This window comes from Hemicordylus capensis, chromosome 2, assembly GCF_027244095.1.
Source record: "Hemicordylus capensis ecotype Gifberg chromosome 2, rHemCap1.1.pri, whole genome shotgun sequence".
NCBI classification, from domain to species: domain Eukaryota; kingdom Metazoa; phylum Chordata; class Lepidosauria; order Squamata; family Cordylidae; genus Hemicordylus; species Hemicordylus capensis.
The window spans coordinates 15925561-15943942 of record NC_069658.1 but is presented as its reverse complement, the minus strand read 5'-3'; the positions used below and the strand labels follow the sequence as shown (position 1 = coordinate 15943942).

General features: G+C 45.3%; 1 protein-coding gene across 1 annotated transcript in view; it reads left to right on the top strand.

The window, feature by feature from the left end:
* Positions 1 to 20: 20 nt before the first annotated feature.
* LOC128348269 (maestro heat-like repeat-containing protein family member 1) overlaps positions 21 to 18382 on the top strand; it is a 57917-nt gene continuing 39555 nt past the window's right edge. The window contains exons 1-6 of the mRNA XM_053304070.1: positions 21 to 111; positions 2511 to 2660; positions 5999 to 6118; positions 14175 to 14254; positions 15630 to 15765; positions 17376 to 17471. Of these exons, the coding sequence (XP_053160045.1) occupies positions 2553 to 2660; positions 5999 to 6118; positions 14175 to 14254; positions 15630 to 15765; positions 17376 to 17471 (540 nt within the window). The 5' untranslated portion in view covers positions 21 to 111; positions 2511 to 2552. The remainder of the gene's footprint in view (positions 112 to 2510; positions 2661 to 5998; positions 6119 to 14174; positions 14255 to 15629; positions 15766 to 17375; positions 17472 to 18382) is intronic.

Genomic DNA, 18382 nt, shown 5'->3' with positions numbered 1-18382 from the left:
TCTGAAGCAGTTGGCCTGGTTGCTTTTCGCCACTTGCCTGAGCTTCTGAGGGCACTTGGGGATTATGGTCATTTGTCAAAGAAATATTTGCAATTAGAGGTGGTATCTGAGGTAAGTTGTAGGACTTCAAAATAATTGTGGAAGAAGGTGGGGTCCACAGGTGAAGATCAGTGTTCCCTCTAACAGGGATTCCCAGATGTTGTTGACTCCAACTTCCAGAATCCCCAGCTGCAGTGGCTGTTGCTTGGAGATTATGGAAGTTGTAGTTAACAACATCTGGGAATCCCTTTTAGAGGGAACACTGGTGAAGATTGTGGTGGATTGGGCCCTACCCTTCTATTCACACCTCCACAGTATGGAAGACTAGAAAATTTCCTCTGTAGGTATGTTTCAATCATTATCAGGAGTGACCTGGCCTCGGGAATTTGCATAATGCCACACACTGCTCCTGCAGTGCATTGTGGGATATGTGAAGGCCGGGCATCCTTTCCCCAGCTTCTAGATCACCACAGCGGTGATCATGTGGGTGCACCAGTGGTGGTGCCCAGAACAGGAAGGATCATGTGGGGAGAAGGTCATTAGGATCTTGCCTTCACTCTAGCCCTCCCCAACTCCAGACAAACCGTCATGTGAACAACTTTATTATATCGCAAAATGTGTTTGAGAAAATATGGTATTTTTCTAAAGGGCTCTATTTTGTGCTTTGCTGTACATCCTTACATCTGTTTATGATCCCTCTTGTTGGTTTGAATCCGTTACTGTCTATTTTGACTGGCAGCAACTCTCCAAGGCCTCAGGCAGAGATGTTTTCCAGACTTGCTGGAACAAGAGACCCTTTATCAGGAAATACTGGGGACTGTGTCAATGAATTATAGATAGAAGGATAATCTGCTCCTCAGCTGAATAATCCAAGAAGCTAATCATCTTGAATTTTGTCAAGACTTTCCCATAAAATCAACACCATGTCTCGAATGTAAAGAAGAAACCCTATAAGGATGGGAAAATGTCCTTAATTTTTAAAATATACATACACCTTGGATTTGGCTCCCCAAAAGTTGTTGGACTACAACTCCCATTATTAGCATTTCATTCTTAGATCCAGGCACGCTGACCAGGCATTGTCTTGGGGGGCAAAACCCATAGAGAGAGTCCATTCACAATGACCAGACTGCAAATTCTTCAGTACTACACTAAAACTATGGCCACCTTCAGACGTAGCATGGAACTGCAGGTCCAATGGACCTGCAGTAACCCCTCTCCCCCACCCACCCCTTGCTCTCCTGTCCACATTCAGATGAAATGGAGAGCTCCCTCTCCACAGTCTCGGTGACTGCAGAGAGGAGGGGGAATTGGCTGCTGAGGCTTCCTTCCTTAATGAAGGACAGCCCTGGCAGCCAATAGCAGCTGGAGTGAGGGACATCCTCCCTTACTCCTCCAGTTGCAGAAGGAGGGAACTGTGGTGCCAGCATTCGAACCTAATGCTGGTACCGCAGATCTGGAGATGAAGGTGGCAAAACTCACTTTAAACTGAAGATACAAAATACAGCTTGGGGAGGGAAACCACAAGTCCATTTTTAAATGAAACTGAGGTTGCCCGCATTCAGACGTACGGTTTCCAAAACCAAAGGTCTTTTCATCTCTGGTTTCATGTTACATGTGAATGCGATCTATGCCACTTTCTGGCTACTAAAATGCGGCTGTTACAGAAGAATTCAAATGGAGATTTAAAAAATATTAGCTGAACCCTCACAGAGCATCTGTGTGGTAGTTTACTTACTTTGGGGGGTTTTGCTAACCCCACACAGAGCATCTGTGCGGTAGTGAACTGAGCCTGTGGCATCCCTCCTCTCCCCACCACCACCACTCTCACTCATTCTCTCCCCACCACCACTCTCCCCACCACTCTCTCATTCGTTCTCTCCTCCCCACCACTCTCACTCGCTCTCTCACTTGCGCTCTCCCCCCGCCACTCTCTCGCTCTCTCCCCCCTCTCTCTCCCCACCACCACTCTCTCGCTCACTCTCTCCCCCCACAACACTCACCCAACTCTGGCTATCCTCCTTTCTTCCTCTCCCCCCCCCACCCCACACTCTGCCTTTCCTCCTTTCTTCCTCCTTCCCACAGCCAGGACTACCGGCGCCTCTGCCATCTCCTCCTAACTGCCCACTCCGAGTTTTCCCTTGGCCACTTTCCCTCTCTCACCAGCTCCCGCATTCCTCGACCTCCCGAACAAACTACCCCCTCCCTCCCTCTCTCTCTCTCTGTGTCATTTCACTGCCCTCTCTGTCTGGTTTCTCCTTTCCAATCTGCCTTTCCTCCTTTTGCCCCCTGACTCTGCCGATTTCTGCCTTCCTCCCTTGCTGCCACTCCCTCCCCAGGCAATGGTTCCAGGCATCCAGATGCTCCGGACGCATCCAGACATGGTTCTCTTTCAGGTCGGCCGTAAGAGAATTATATAGAGAGATATGCATTGTTTTAGATTATTCCCCATTTCCCCTGCTTGCCTCCAGGAACAAAAAACTGTCTTTGAGAGACAGATCCGTGCTACTCTGATGTTGTGCTATGGACAAGCAGCCTTCGGGGCAAAGCCAGAGGAGATGTTTGCAGAAGCAGAACTCTTTGTGACAGAGATCCTGTTTCAGTTCCACAGCATCTATAAGGTACCATTCTCTTTCCCCACTGCTACTAGACTGGTGGCTATAGGCCACCTCCAGCCTCAGAGGCATGATGCTTCTCAATACCTGTTTCAGGGGAGCAACTGCAAGAGAGAGGGCATTCCTTCACCTCTTGCCTGTGGGCTCCCCAGAGGCATCTGGTGGGCCACTGTGTGAAACAGGAACCTGGACTAGATAGGCCTTAGGCCTGATCCAGCAGGGCTGTTCTTATGTTCTGATGTGTTACAATTATATCCCAACTTTCTTCCTTTTTCAAACTCAGGGTGATGGACATAAGTATCCTGGAGTCCCATTCACCCACTGTCCAGATCCAGATTTGATTAGCTGCAGCAAGGTTACTGCCTCATGTGCTTTTGGACCACACCCTGAGTTGTGGCTTCCTGTTATTAATGTTGAAGAACAGATTAACCTGCAGATATCACAATGAGAATTTACTTAATGCAAGCAGGACTTCTTAACATGTTTAAATTATGCTTGTCACGTACACAATTGGGAAGGGTGCTAAATTAATGGTTACAGGATGTACATGTTCTCTACCCTGTTATATTGTATATACTTGAATCCAAGACAGGGTTTTTTCCAAGTTTTTTGATGTTAAAAATCAGGCCGTCCTAAATTCAGAGTCCTGTTCCTTTTATGTAAATACCAGTATGGCCTATACTTAACCTCTGCTTTTTAAGAGGGGTCATCTTAAATTCAGAGTCATCTTTGATTCAGGTAAATATGGTAGCTTGCTTACAGGAGATCTTCTTCACAAGTGTCTGAATGCAAAAAAAAAAAAAGAGGACAGCAGTTTGCCTAGATCGGAGGTGGGGTCAGACTCAAATCTATTTTCAAACCCCATGAGAGACTTGAGGGCTACACCCACTATTTCCTGCACACATGCGCAACAATGCACCTGTAGCAATTAGGGATGTGCACTAATTGATTTTTTTGATTCAATTTGTACCCTAATCGAATCACCCCAGATTTGTTTTGGGTCTGAATCTGGCCAGCTAGCACTGGGGTGATTTGTTTTGTCCATAAATCTCCCAAAACAGGTAGATTCGGGTACAAATCATTTTGTACCCAAATCAATTCACACAGACAGCAGGCGCAGGCAATGATTATCTCAGCAGCAGGAAGGGGGTGGAAAACAATTCTCTTCTCTTTTCCTCAATCTGGAAAGCAGGAACAAAAAGCAGATAATCCACTCCAGGCAGCAGGCAGGCAGGCAAGGCAAAGCAAAGCTCCTCCGTCTCTCTCTCTCTCCTCCCACGAGGCAGAAAGGCAGAATGGTGGCTGCCTGCCTTCTTAAGTACATTTGATAATCCCTCCTTCGAACTCCCCCCACCCTTGTCCCTTCTTTGACCCTTCCCCTAGCCAGTCTGGGTCAGTCACCCCTGGCAACGCAAGATTTGAATGGAAATGAGCCAATCTGGAACCAGGGGGGAATCGCCAGCCAGTCCTTGCACACTGTAAGTCACCAATCTGAAGCTTGGGAGGGCAGGATGTTAAAAAAAAAAAAGTCCTGACACAAAATGGAGACAGCAAGAGAGATTGCCACAAAATGGAAGTCTGAATCTACAAATTGATCAAGTCCGAAATCTGGGCAATTTGTTTTGTACCCGAATCTGGCCAGCTAGCACAGCGGTGATTTGTTTTGTCCACAAATTGCCCAAAACAGGTAGATTTGGATACAAATCGTTTTGTACCCAAATAGCAATTGCATTGCATTGTAGCAATTGCATTGACTAGCAGTTCAGTTCTGGGCCCAATTCAAGATGGTGGTTGCTACCTTCAAAGCCCTCTACAGACTCTAATATAAAGCCCTCTACAGACTATAAAGCCCAGGTTACCTTAAGGCAGGGGTTGTCAAATTTGGGTCTTTACAACAGCATCACCAGATATTGTTGGACTATAACTTCCATCATCTCCAGTCACAATGACCATTGTGACCGAGAATGATGGAAGTTGTAGTTCAACAGCATCTGGGGCTCCGATTTGAGAATCCCTGCTGCATGGACTGCCTGCAGCATTACAAACTGCCTGGATGCCTAGATCATCATGACAGTCCTTTCTCTTTGGTCTGCTGCTAACCCAATGTGCTTGATGGGGACTAGCAACACAGGACCTTCCCTGTGGTGGTGCTGGGGCTATGGAATTCTTGTCTTGAGCATGTGCAACAGGCCCCACATTGCCTGGCTTTAAGAGAAACTCTTTTTATCCTGGCTGGCTTTAAGTCAATAACGTTTACATCTTGGCTGATTTCCCTAAGACTAGTTTTAGCTTGCTGCTTATGTTTTATCTTTTGGGGGGGGGAAATTGATTTCTTGTCTTCATGATTTAATTTCTATAAACTGCTTTGTAGTAACTATTTTTGGAAAGCCATATAGAAATGCTTTAAATAAGTAATGAAATAAAATGAGAATTAAATCAAGTGATGAACAGAATTTTAGCTTACATGTGTTGGATCATACATATGTAGGTAACATGCAAATTTTCTGTTACCACATCAATATGCAGGGATGGAGGAAGCAGGGCCAGCATGCCAGGAAGGCTGGTGGGGAGGGAAGGCAAACTCTCATTGCCCCTGGTGGCGCAGTGGTAAAACTGCCGCCCTGTAACCAGAAGGTTGCAAGTTCAATCCTGACCAAGGGCTCAAGGTTGACTCAGCCTTCCATCCTTCCGAGGTCGGTAAAATGAGTACCCAGAATGTTGGGGGCAATATGCTAAATCATTGTAAACCGCTTAGAGAGCTTCCAGCTATGGAGCGGTATATAAATGTAAGTGCTATTGCTATTTATGCAATGAGTCTGATCTGGGGGGAAAGCTCAACCAGCCAGCCTTCATTTCTAATTTATTATTTCCCTCTGTTCAGGGGCATCGCTATAATTGAGCACGGTGAGACAAATGTCTCTGGATCCTGATGGATGGGGCCCTGGCTGTGTGGGGAGTGAATGATATTATTTGCACAGGAGCAAGAGAAAGGGCATGCCAAGCAGTGTTCCCTCTAACAGGGATTTCCAGATATCGTTGACTACAACTCCCATAATCCCCAAGCAAAAGCCATTGCAGCTGAGGATTCTGGAAGTTGTATTCAACATCTGGGAATCCCTGTTAAAGGGAACATTGATGCCAAGCATGTTTTGTTTTCCACCATATCCGTTCTGTTCTTCTGTAGCAAAGACCAGAGGGGGTATGCGGAGAAGAAGTCAAGGCACCCGAGGGGAGGTAGGGGGTTAGGTGTCCATTTTCACTTCTTGTCCCGAGGCCCACTTCAGCCTTGATGCACCCCTGCCTCTGTCCTCCTTAATTTCTTTTTGCTTCTCCCCTCTTGGTAGGATGAAGCAATGAAGAGATGCTTCTTGAAGTCTGTGGTGATGATAACCAAAGCACTTCACCACTGCAAAAAGGAAGACATCCATCTCCCTCATAAAACTGAACTGGTCATATGCATTATGGTAAGGGAGATGGGAGTGGGGAGAGGACTGCAGGCCTGTATCCAGATGGGGGTATTTACATGGCATTTAACACATCAGGGAATGTCTTAGTTCCGTCTGCTGGCCATCTGGTGACCATACATGAAAAACTCATGGGCTTTTTTCAAGTCAGAATTAAACTGGGGGCTGACATAACAGGCCGCTCTGTGTCAATGTTAGAGATTCACCGGGGCTGTAGCACAGCTTGAAAGGCAGCCCCGATGGTGTCATGTGACGGGGCTGCTATGGAATGACTCAAAACCACTTCTGGGCAGTCACACAGTGCTTCTGGAAAGAGCAGCCTTTCAGGTGGCTCACCAGCTCTGGCGGGTCCCTACTGTGATAGTGAGCATCTTTGCTAAGCAGGGTCCACCCTAGTTTGCATTTTGATGGCAGACAACAGGTGAGTGCTCTCTTCTGTAAGATACTCCCCTTATGGGGTGAGGCCACAGCTCAGTAGTAGAGAATCTGCTTGCATGCAAAAGGTCCCAGCTTCTGTCCCTGGCATCTCCAAGTAGGGCTGGGGAAAACTGAAACCTTGGAGGGTAGGGATGTGCACAAATCATGATTCGAAGTGCAATCTGCAGCATATCCTTGGCACCTTTAAAGGAGAGCAGGTGCATACTCCACCACTCACTGCCATTTCCTGTATCAGCAGCGACGGCATCCCTGCCTGTACTTGCAATAGGGATGAGCCCGGACCGGTCCGGAGGCCATTCTGAAGGCCTCTGGATCGGTCTGGACATGAGGGCAGTTCAGCGGTCTGGCATAGGTGTGGCGGGCTATTTAAGGGTGGGGGAGGGTGTACTTACCCACCCCCCGCCGCATTTCCCCCGCCAGCGCGTTTGTTTGGAAAAGCTTTTGGGGAGGCAGGATACCTCCCTGCCGCCCCTTCCCCCAGTCGTCGGCAAAAGGCTTCAAAAAGCCTATTGCGCGTGCGCACATCACATGCGTACGTCACATCTCTACGATGCACGTACGAGACACGGGGACGTGATGTGCATGCGCGACGTGCGCATGCGCAAAAGGCTTTTTGAAGCCTTTTGCTGATGACTGGGGGAAGGGGTGGCAGGGAGGTATCCTGCCGCCCCAAAAGCTTTTCCAAACAAACGCGCTGGCGGGGGAAATGCAGCGGGGGGGGGTAAGTACACCCTCTCCCGCCCTTAAAGAGCCACACACACCAGCAGCTCCGCGGTTCCATGCACATCCCTACCTTGCAACACTACACCAAATCGTTCCAGAGTCAGCAGCTTATAAAGGCAGGCAGAAGAATTCTATTGGCCCTTTGTGTCATCTGACCCCTACCAAGCTAAATCACTGCCTGGCATGTATGATGATGGGCCAACACAGAGCAGGTGGCAGTCCCTTCCTCTGCTTAACGAGTTTATTGGCATAAAGGTGCCAGGGCTTCTAGTTTGAGACTCCTGGTGATATCTTACAGTAACACTGCAGGCATAGTGTTAGTGATCTGGACATCTTAGGTGGTATTTTATGTTTCAGCTAATCTGGAAGGGTAATAGACTCCCCACCCCAGGAATGTGTAATCTCAATCAATATGTTTCAATAGCATAGATCAGGGATTCTCAACGTTGGGTCCACAGATGTTATTGGACTTCAACTCCCATAATCCCCAACCAAAGACTACTGGGGCTGGGGATTATGGGAGCTGAAGTCCAAGAACATCAGGGGACCCAACACTGAGAAACTCTGGCCTAGATAAACCAGAGAGTGAACATCTACCCTTAACAACAACAACAACAAATATTTATATACCGCTTTTCAACAAAAGTTTCCAAAGCAGTTTACATAGAGAAATAATAAATAAATAAGATGTTTCCCTGTCCCCAAAAGGCTCACAATCTAAAAAGAAACATGGTAGAAAATTTCATATGCTACCAGAGAATCTACACTCAGACCACCTCAGAAACAACAAAACCCAGTACCCCATGGGTTAGCAACCCATGGGGGTGCTTGGCATCCTATGTGCACTGCACCACCACTCGCTCTGGGCCACCCTAGTGCCCCCCAAGTGTAGTTATGGGGCTTCTGAAACCTCCATTATTCCCTATGGGGAAAAATCTTAAAGATGCGTAAACTTCATTAATTCTTTAAAAATCAGCCCTTTGCCCAATTCCTTTGAAATAAATTGTGGTAGCTTCCTTGCCCCCATTGGGCACTACCACGCACCACACTCTGCTCTGGGCCACCCCTTTCCCCCTAATGTGAAGCGATACATTTGCTGGAATCCCCATTATTCCCTATGGGGACAATCTTAAAGACGCATAAACTACAAAAATCATTTAGAAAATCAGCCCTTTGCCCAATTCCTTTGAAATCTGGGTGGTGGCAGGCACCCATTGGGGCACTGCCACCCACCCCACTCTTCTGCCCTCCAAGCCCCCTTTCTGCCCCAAAGACATGCACACTTCAAAAATCATTTAAAAATAAGCCCTTTGCCCAATTCCTTTGAAATCTGGGTGGTGGCAGGCACCCATTGGGGCACTGCCACCCACCCCACTCTTCTGCCCCCAAGCCCCCTTTCTACCCCAAATCTGCCCCAAAGAACATTAACAGCACATATTAACAACAGCAGAGCTTTGCAAAGAACCAGGTTTCCAAAGCAAGCATGTTATCACAGATACAGCAGACTAGGGCCAACAACAGCATCAAAAATGTTCCCTACCCTCCCTCCAACCAGCTTTGCTTGTCCACAAGCAACAGACACACAGCAAAATCTGTGGCACCCGGCGATAAAAGTGGGTTAAATAAGGAAGGGTGCACTGCAAAACAACATTCTGCCAGTGGAATAGTGAGGTTTGGTTCCCCCTCCCACCTACATAAGTAAAAGAGTGATGATGACAAAAGTGGCACACAATTTTTGGTGCATTTTTTTAAATTAAATTTTTATTAATTTTAACAATATCTTAACATTCACAACATATTGAACAAATATGGACTTCCCGCTCACACCTCCTCGTGAATCAGCAACTATAGAATTAACCCTTGCTATAATAATAATTCAAAACATAGATCTAAACCTTACAAACACAATTTTGATCTACCCAACCTGCTAATATTACTAGATTTCAAACCCTGTTGTAAAATCAATATTAGGAAAATAGTTCTTCAGGTATAATAAGAATGGTTTCCAATCTTCTTTAAAACATTCCAGGTTTTGATCTCTTATCAGTACAGTAAGTTTTGCCATCTCCGCATATTCCAAAATTTTTATCAGCCAATCTTCTTTTGAAGGCAGTTCATTACTCTTCCATTTCTGTGCATATATTATTCTGGCCGCTGTGGTAGCGTACATAAAGAATGTTAAATTAGCTGTAGAAAACACTCCTTGCGTTATTCCCAGCAGGAAGGATTCTGGCTTCTTAGGAAATGTCATTTTAAATATTTTCTTTAACTCATTATATCTCATGTCCCAAAAGGCCTTAGCCTTCCTACAAGTCCACCACATTTGAAAAAAGGTTCCTTCAGAGTGTCCACATTTCCAACATTTGTTTGAAACATTTTTATACATTAATGCCAGTTTTTTTTGTGTCAAATACCACCTATACATCATTTTATAATAATTTTATTTTAGAACATAACATGCAGTGAACTTTAAATCAGTTTTCCATAATTTTTCCCAGGCTGCCATTTCTATATTGCACCCCACATCTTGAGCCCATTTTACCATAGTCGTTTTAACCACTTCGTCTCTTGTCTCCTCCAAAAGCAAGAGCTTATACATTTTAGAAACTAATTTTTCATCATTTTCACACAGCTCCTTCTCAAATCTGATTTTTTGGCGCATTTTTTGAGATTTCTGCAACAGATGCCTGTGGCACCAGCAAGTGCAACCTAATGTAGATGCAAGCAATCTAGTCTGAATAAAAATGATGATGCTAGAAGCCACACAATATGACCCAACCTTCATTGCAAAGAAATCCAGAGAGAGAGAGAGAACCTGTCCTGTGCCCATCCATGATGAGGCCCCCCCAAATACAAAGGCAGCAACAACAAACCAAACCAAGGCATTTGAATTGCATAATATTCTAACTAGCAGGGAACAGAATAGATACATCAGAGACAGTACTAGGGAGGGAGCAATAACTAGGGGAGCAGCAGAAGATACAATAACAGATACAATATAATGGATTTAGAATAGAACAGATAACATATAACTAGGGAAGATAATGTTAAGACTAATATAATATGGGGCAGAGGGCTGGAGGACAGGCTTCTGTTTTTTTAAAAATGCCCACGACCAAAAATAAATAAATAATAACCTTTGGAACGAGGAAAAAGACAGAATGGTTTTTTAAAACCACAAGGCTATGCTACCCTTAACCACCTATAGTACTAGCTAATGGGGATCCCTCCCACACAGAACCCCTGTTTATATCTCTTCTAAACTAAACAATACACAACTTTTTAAATCCAATTGCAACCCAAAACCTCCATCCAAACAGGAAAAAACCCCAAGAATACAGAATTCCAGAGGGGGTGTGTGTGTGTGTGTGTGTGTGTGTGTGTGAGAGAGAGAGAGAGAGAGAGAGAGAGAGAGAGAGAGAGAGAGAGAGAGAGAGAGAATGGGGTACACTCACTCATACTAGGGCTTGGCCCACATTGTGTGTCCACAGTTGTCCACTTCTGTGGTCTGGTCTGGTCTGGTCTCTGCGTCTGCTCTTTCTTCTTCAATCTTCTTCTTGACTTCTTCTTCTCCTTCTTCTTCAGTCTTCAGATGGGGGGGCATGGGCGTGGACAAAAGCCTGGAAAATTGTGGGGAGGGGTGGCTGGCCAGGTGGTGGCCAATGGCCACAGGGGCTGGGGCTGGTGGCTGGCACACAGCAGGCACAGGCAGGCAGTGATTCTCTCAAGGGGGTGAAAAAAGAATTCTTCTCAGGATTCAACAACAAAAAAGGCAATGCAGCAGAGATAAATTAATTTTAATCCATTCCCAGGCTGGTAGCCACACTAGTAGCCACTAGCCAGCAGCGGCAGTCTGGGTAGGCAGGCTGGGCTCAGGCTGGCAAGGCAGAAGGCAATAGGCAGCAAAGGGGCAATGGCATGGCGGCAAGCAAAGCTCTCTCTCTCCCCTCCTCCTCCTTCCTCCTCCTCCTCCTCCTGAGTCAGAACAAGGCAGAATGGTGCTGCTGCCTCTTTAAATCTAAATGAATGAAGTATGGATGAATGAATCCCTCCTTGAACTTCCTCCCACCCTTGTCCCTTCTTCGACCCTTCCCCTGGCCAATGTGGGGTCGGGTCAGGAGTGGCAAGAGCCAAAGGAGCCAATCAGGAGCAAGGAGACAATTGTCAGCAGATCAGCCCATGCTTTCGTTCACTGCTCTGAAGGCGGAATATTCGAATAGATGTCAAACACAAAATGGAGACTACAGTGAGATCGCCACAAAATGGAGGTCCAAAACAACAAAACCTTTGTAGCCAAAACAGGGATGATTTGTTTTGTATACAAAACTTTTGGACTTGGCCATCGGGTGTTTCGTTTTGGCTACAAAACACCCGAAATGGCCCATTTGGGGTACAAAATGTTTTGTACCCAAAACGTTTTGCACATCCTACTCCCAATTCCCAGCAGCTTCTCATCTCACTGCTTTCTCAGGGCACTCTTGGGACAGACTAACAGAACAAAGCTTTCTCTTCTTCAGTATGTGGCGGTGTGTGTAGTTCCTGCCCAGTGCTCTGGATTGGTCCTTCTGATTTGAATGTCCCGGGCTTTGTCTCTTATTAGGAAAGGCCCACCCTCCCAGCAGTCGCTCTAAGTGAGCTTTACTATCACTACAGGAGCATTCTGTCATAACCCCCTGGGACCCCAGCTGCCTTCCTTAGAACTGAGTCCGGGCTTCCTTCAGTAGAAGTTCGATCCATCAAGTCGGTTTTAATATACTATAAGAGACTTTTGGAAATACCTGAATATTGCCTTTCCACGCTCTCTTTCAGTGAGCAAAGGAAGGAAGCTGGTTGGGTAAAATTTTGTTTGGATTTAGGGTTTGGATTTAACCCCTGCTAACCTGGCAAAGAGGCACCTTTTAACGTGGTGATTCTCTTTATTTAGCAGGGGGAGAGTAACGGGCGCTATCCACCCTCAGCATAGTACCTCCAGTGACTGTTGCCAGTATCTATCATGTTTATTTTTAGATTGTGAGCCCTTTGGGGACAGGGAGCCATCTTATTTGTTTGTTATTTCTCTGTGTAAACTGCCCTGAGCCATTTTTGGAAGGGCAGTATAGAAATCAATCAATCAATCAATCAATCAATCAATCAATCAAATAAATAAATATTTGTTACACTCCAGAGGTCTGTTATTTTAATAATCTTGCTTTAATAATCTTGGATATGGAAACAAGTTAATAGAATGGAAACAAGTTGCAGGGAAACAAGTTGCAGGGGAAACAGTTGCAGGGAATTAATACCAGTTGCAGGGGAGTAATAGCAGGAGAGAGGGCGTGCCCACAACTCCTGCCTGTGGCTTCCAGCAGCATCTGGTGGGCCACTGTGCAAAACAGAATGCTGGACTAGATGGGCCTTGAGCCTGATCCAGCAGGGCTGTTCTTATGCTCTTATGTTCTTTATGATAGTACCGGCCGGGGATCAGCGGCGGGGAATCAGCTCCGCCATTCACCTGGCCACCGGAGGGGGATCGACTCCACGGAAGCCAGGTGAGTGGTGAAACTGATCTCCCACCACAGGGAGTGCCGGGCAGCACATGGCTGCTCGGAGCAACTTGCAGGTGTGACCAGAGCAGAGGTGAGCATCTACTAATTTATGCTTAAAGTTGCCTCTTGCCGCCACCCCCACTCCCACCCCATCAGTGCTCACACCAGCCACTACTGCTTTATGGGCTGGATACCCATCTGGATATGGAATTAATCAAGACTTCAAAATTGTCTTATTGGTATTTTTTATTTACATGTAACCATGAATGTGTTCATTATTTACAAGGTCTTTCCTTTGTTTCATTAAGAATTGTGTTTACAGAGCTCTGGTTTCAAACTATGCCCTCTGCCTTTTTAGCTGGAAGACGGAGGCAAATCCCTAAAGAATTACGATTTTGTCTTTCTGGCACTTATGAAGTTGATGATATAAAGCACTATGTATTGTATTTCTCTCTTTATCAGGATCCTAGAATGAGATTTTTAGGACAAGTCTTATATTCAATTCGTGACCAAAATGCTAAGGAGAAAATTTGTTGGTTGCTGGGCGATGTTGATCCATATATTACATATCACACTGCTTTGCAAAAGCAGCTGAGTCTATTTGCATTGCATTTCTGGAAAATATTGCTGTAAATTGTAACGGAGATTTTTAAATTGATAATAACTTAGCTTATTTGTTTTATTCTTTGTTTTGGAATATATACCTTTTAAACTGTTTTGTAAAGGATTATAGTCATATACAATAAACTGGATTGGATAGGGTTGGATGCACTCCCTCTCTTAAGAACATAAGTGCCTTGTTGGATTAGACCAGTGTTTCTTAACTGCCGGTCTACAGACCGGTCCATGAGCTGTTGGGTAGCGGTCCATGAGAGTATTGGTCCGTCACATGAAGAGGGGTGGGGCCTGGGATCCACGTAACCTGGGCGAACTCTCCGGAGCTCATTGCTAGGCAGGCAGCCCTCGCTGCTGGATAACATTCATTTAGCTTCCTCAAATGAACATTATCCAGCAATGAGGGTTGCCTGGAAATGAGCTCTGGAGAGCTCCCGGTGGTGGCCCCTACTGGCCCAAAATTGTTTGGGGGGGCCTGGGGTTGGGGTGGGGAGCGACCACTTTTCTAAGTGCTGGTCCGGGAAATTGTGCACGAAGAATGTACTGGCCCATGACTCCAAAAATGTTGAGAAACACTGGATTAGACCAAAGTCCATTTAGTCCTGCATTCTTTGCAAGAATCCCAGCAAACACTAGGGAAGTCATTGGAAAATGTCCATGGTCTGCCTCCTACTTACTCCTGGTCCAAGGTTTGCTGGAGCCCAGTTTGGAAGATCTTTGAAGCTCACATAGGCTGTGTGTTTTCCCCCTAACAGGAAGTGATTGATGAAGAGCCACTGGGGTCATTCTCCATTACAGTTCTGCATCAGGCCATCACAACAGTCTCCTATCTGACGTACGTACTGTGGTTTTTGATGTCTTCTTGGCCCTCAAATCAGGCTCCTCTTGTACTCTAGAGCTAGAAACGCCACTTGCCCAGACAGGGGTGTAACAATAATAGGGCAAGGGGAGACAGTTGTCTGGGGACCCACTGCCTTGGAGGCCCCCCCAGAGGCAAGTCACATGGCTGACTCCCCCAGCCGCGCACCCGCCCGGGCTTCCTTCAGTTGTATTCATCCTCCAAAGTTGATGTGAGTGTTAAGACCTGGAGCTACCAGAACAGCATGTCTTTCTCTAGCACCATTAAATGACTTGCATCGTCCACAATTTACAAAACCTTTTAAAAAATAATTTAGGATGATGTTCTATTGTGGCACATAGGTAAATTTTACTATGCTTTTTGTTACCACTATTCAGCCTCATTTAAGATTTCTTTACTTCATGAGCTGAGCTTGGGGGGGGGCGCATTTTAAAATCTTGTCTCTGGGCCCACTACAAACTTCCTACACACCTGTGCCCAGATATTATCACGATCACTCTACCCTTCAACTTTACCTCTTTGTTTAGGTGAAGTACCTATTTTCTCACCAGGTGCATTGCTCCCTCTAAGGCGTGTGCATGTGCCAATGCTCATACGTTTTTTGATGTCTGCTCAGTTAATTTTAGATCCTGCTCAGATTGAATCAGGAAGGCCCCACTCTGAATGCATAAATAAATAAATAAATAAACACATAGATAGATAGATAGATAGATAGATAGATAGATAGATAGATAGATAGATAGACAAACAAACAGCCCTGAGATTGTTTTAATGATAGGCAGCATAGAAATCTAACAATAAAACAACAAATGCATATGGTCACACACTGCCTTGATAGTGCTGTCCAGAACAAAACTCATTCTGCACACAGATGAAAAAAAAAAAGAGGTAACACAGACCAGGTATATGGATTGCTATTAGGTGTATATTGGGTATATGACTAAATTCAATATACACCTAATCTGAAAAGTTATCTGCCAAATTCTATGATTTTGTTCCTGTACTATACTTTGAAAATCTGAAAACATCAGTATTTGGGGAATGGGATGCCATGCCTGTGAAATTTAAAATGCACAAATTGTTGATGTTAGGGGATGGAGTCATAGCTGTTTGGCAGAGCACATGCTTTGGATACAGAAGATATCAAGTTCATTCCCTGGCTTCTCCTGCATGCAAAGCATATTCTCTACCACTTAGCTATGGCTCATCAGTTGTGCCCTCTCTGTTTTCTTCTTACATCCTGCTGTGATAATTAAGTCCCATAACTGTTGAATTAGTGCTTCTCCTTGGTAATGGTCCTTCCTGCTGGCCTGTGTCATTTTCTCCCTCCTTTCTTCTGTTTCCTTCTAAGTACCTTGAAGCCGCCATTGGACTCAGTCATCAAATCTGATCTAGTGTGCAAAAGCATCGAGAAGGTCTACTCTCTGCCTTCTCTGAAGTTGACAAAACTGAAAGCTGGCAGCCCAACGTACCCAACTCAAACACAGGTGACTCAACTTTCTGTGTCAAAGGATCTAAAGAGAAAGAAGATTGCTCACAACATTTTATTGGGTGGTAACTATGGCCAGATCAAGGATCTGAAGCGGGCAAATGGAGGTTGATCCCATATTACCCTTTTCTTTGGAACTGTCATCCTTTTCTCCTTCCCCTTTTTATGGAGCATCCAGATGACAACGTCATCAAGTCATTGCGCTCACTGTAAAAGAAAGGGAGGAGAATACCAAGAAATTTATAAATAAAGCCACCTTCTACAGGAAACAAAAGCTGATTAAAAGGGAGAAAATATGGGCAATTCATTATTAATTCCCAGCTGCACTCAATAAGAACCAATAATCTGTAGGGAAGAATGGAATTCACAGGGAGGAAACTTTTTAAATTAATGATGCAGGGAATCTTTGCTGAACAGGCCTTACTTGTAAATAAACATTACGGAAGAATATTGGCAATGGGGAAGAGCGTTGTTGGATAATATAGCACTTGCATTTGAAATCTAATTCCACTCCTAGCTAATTGCAGAAAAGCAGTACCTCAGTAATGCTAAAAGTTTCTAGGGTGGAAGCAATTTGAGCCATAGTCTGAACTCTATCTTCCGGAAGCACTTGCCCTAAATAATGCATCCAGATCCATCACAATTCCTCTGTCCCTCAATTTTACTGCAGTACTGTAACTATACTGCTCCTCAGTCCTGCTACCCACTTCAAAAGCCTTTTTTCTTCCACAGCAGATCTTTTGCCTATAAATGCAGCCGAGCTCTTGCAAGCAGTACCAAAACCTAGACACAGCCACAGAAAACACTTCTAGAGTTGCCAGTCATCCAGGATTGAGTCTCCAGGAATCAATATCAATCTCTAGGGGCTATTAAAAGCATTAATAGTCCACTGGGTGGGGGTGGGGAACTCTAGGAAAAGCTTCAGTCAGTTGGTAACCCTGCCAATCAAATGTTACCACCACCACCTGCCTAGCCAAGTTTCTGTTCGAGAGAGAGAGAGAGAGAGAGAGAGAGAGAGAGTTGGCTGAAGGCACCTTGTGGTTCCTTCACACCTTCATACAGGTTCTCTCTCAGATATCTGTCTGGGGATCTGATGTGGGAGAGTGGCGTGGAGTCCAAGTGTTTGCCTCCACTTATGGACAATTTGCATAAGAACATCAGAAGAGCCCAATCGGATCATACCAATGGCCCTTCTAGTCCAGCATCCTGCTTCCCACAGTGGCCCACCAGATGCCTCTGGGAAGCCCATGGCCAGGAAATGAAGGCATGCCTTCTGTCCTACTGTTGCTCCCCTGCCCTGGAACATGTCGCCACTCAGGGACATGGAGAACACACCATAATATGATCATCATTACTACTAATTTTTCTCCTTTTGTCACCAAGTCAGCACCATTTGCAAAGCTTTTCTAAAGTTTTATTTTTAATATTAAAGGGTACGACCTTCAGCTCTCTGCTCATAGGACGCCTTGTAGAAACAAGCACCCTTCTCTGCCTGATTGCCCCTCTCAACTCACACCAATGCTGTACCCAGTGGACCACTCCACCCCAGGCCTTCAGCAAGCAGGGTTTTTTTTTTTATGCTTAGTGCTCTTTCTTCTCTCTTTTCAGGATTTTTATCAACAGACCATCAATGCCTGCAACAGCATGCTCATTGGCTTGCTGTCTGAGACCCCCAATATGGAATCGTTACAGGATATATTGATAGTAAGACAGCAATTCAGATGTCTGGCAGAAAGGAACAGTAGCTTTGTGCTGAACATCCACTTAATGTTATTATGCATCAGGAGTGACTCTAAAACATCTAGTCTGGGGGAACAAAAGGGTGTCAAAGAGCATTATTAGGGGAGTGAGGATTTTGCTATACGTTAAATACTTATAGAGGTAAAGTAGTTTATGTAAAACAAAATTAATGAGTCTCCTAACTACCTGGCTGCACTGTCATCTTCAGCTTGTTCTGTGGTAGAGGAGTGCTTGAGGCATCTTTAAATTAATTAATTCAGTCTCTAGGACCAAAATATACTATGATTGTGTTGTCTGACACTTCACTGTAAAGTTCCAGTCTGGTGGATGGCGGAACAAAAGGAAGAGTGGGAAATATTGGCGGGGGGGGGACACACCCACTACCCTTTGGAGGCTGCCTTGTACTGTATTACTGTATTTACCTGAATCCAAGACCAGATATTTTTTTCCCCACTTCTTTGATGTTAGAAATTGAGGGGTTGACTTAAATTCAGACTGCTATTGCTTTTTGGGTAAATACAGGTATAACTTTTATTTATATTTAGAGAGTCATCTAAAGTTCAGGGCCATCTTCTGTTTGGGTAAATATGGTATGTGTAAGCATAGGAAGCTGCAATTTACTGAGTCAGACCCTTGGTCCATCTCACCTGGTGCTTGATGCAGCACAGGCCTCCTCAGCTGCTATCTCTCAGAGCCCTATGGTAAGGGTGGGAATTCCCCACCCCCTTCGATTGCCATGCTGGAGCTGCCAGTGGTTTCCTCCTAACAAAATGCCTCTCCGACCACTGCTGCACCCAGGTGCCAAGATGTTTGCTCTCAAGAGATGGCAACTCTCTGGCCAGCTCACTGGTTCTGTACACAGGCTATTGGAATGT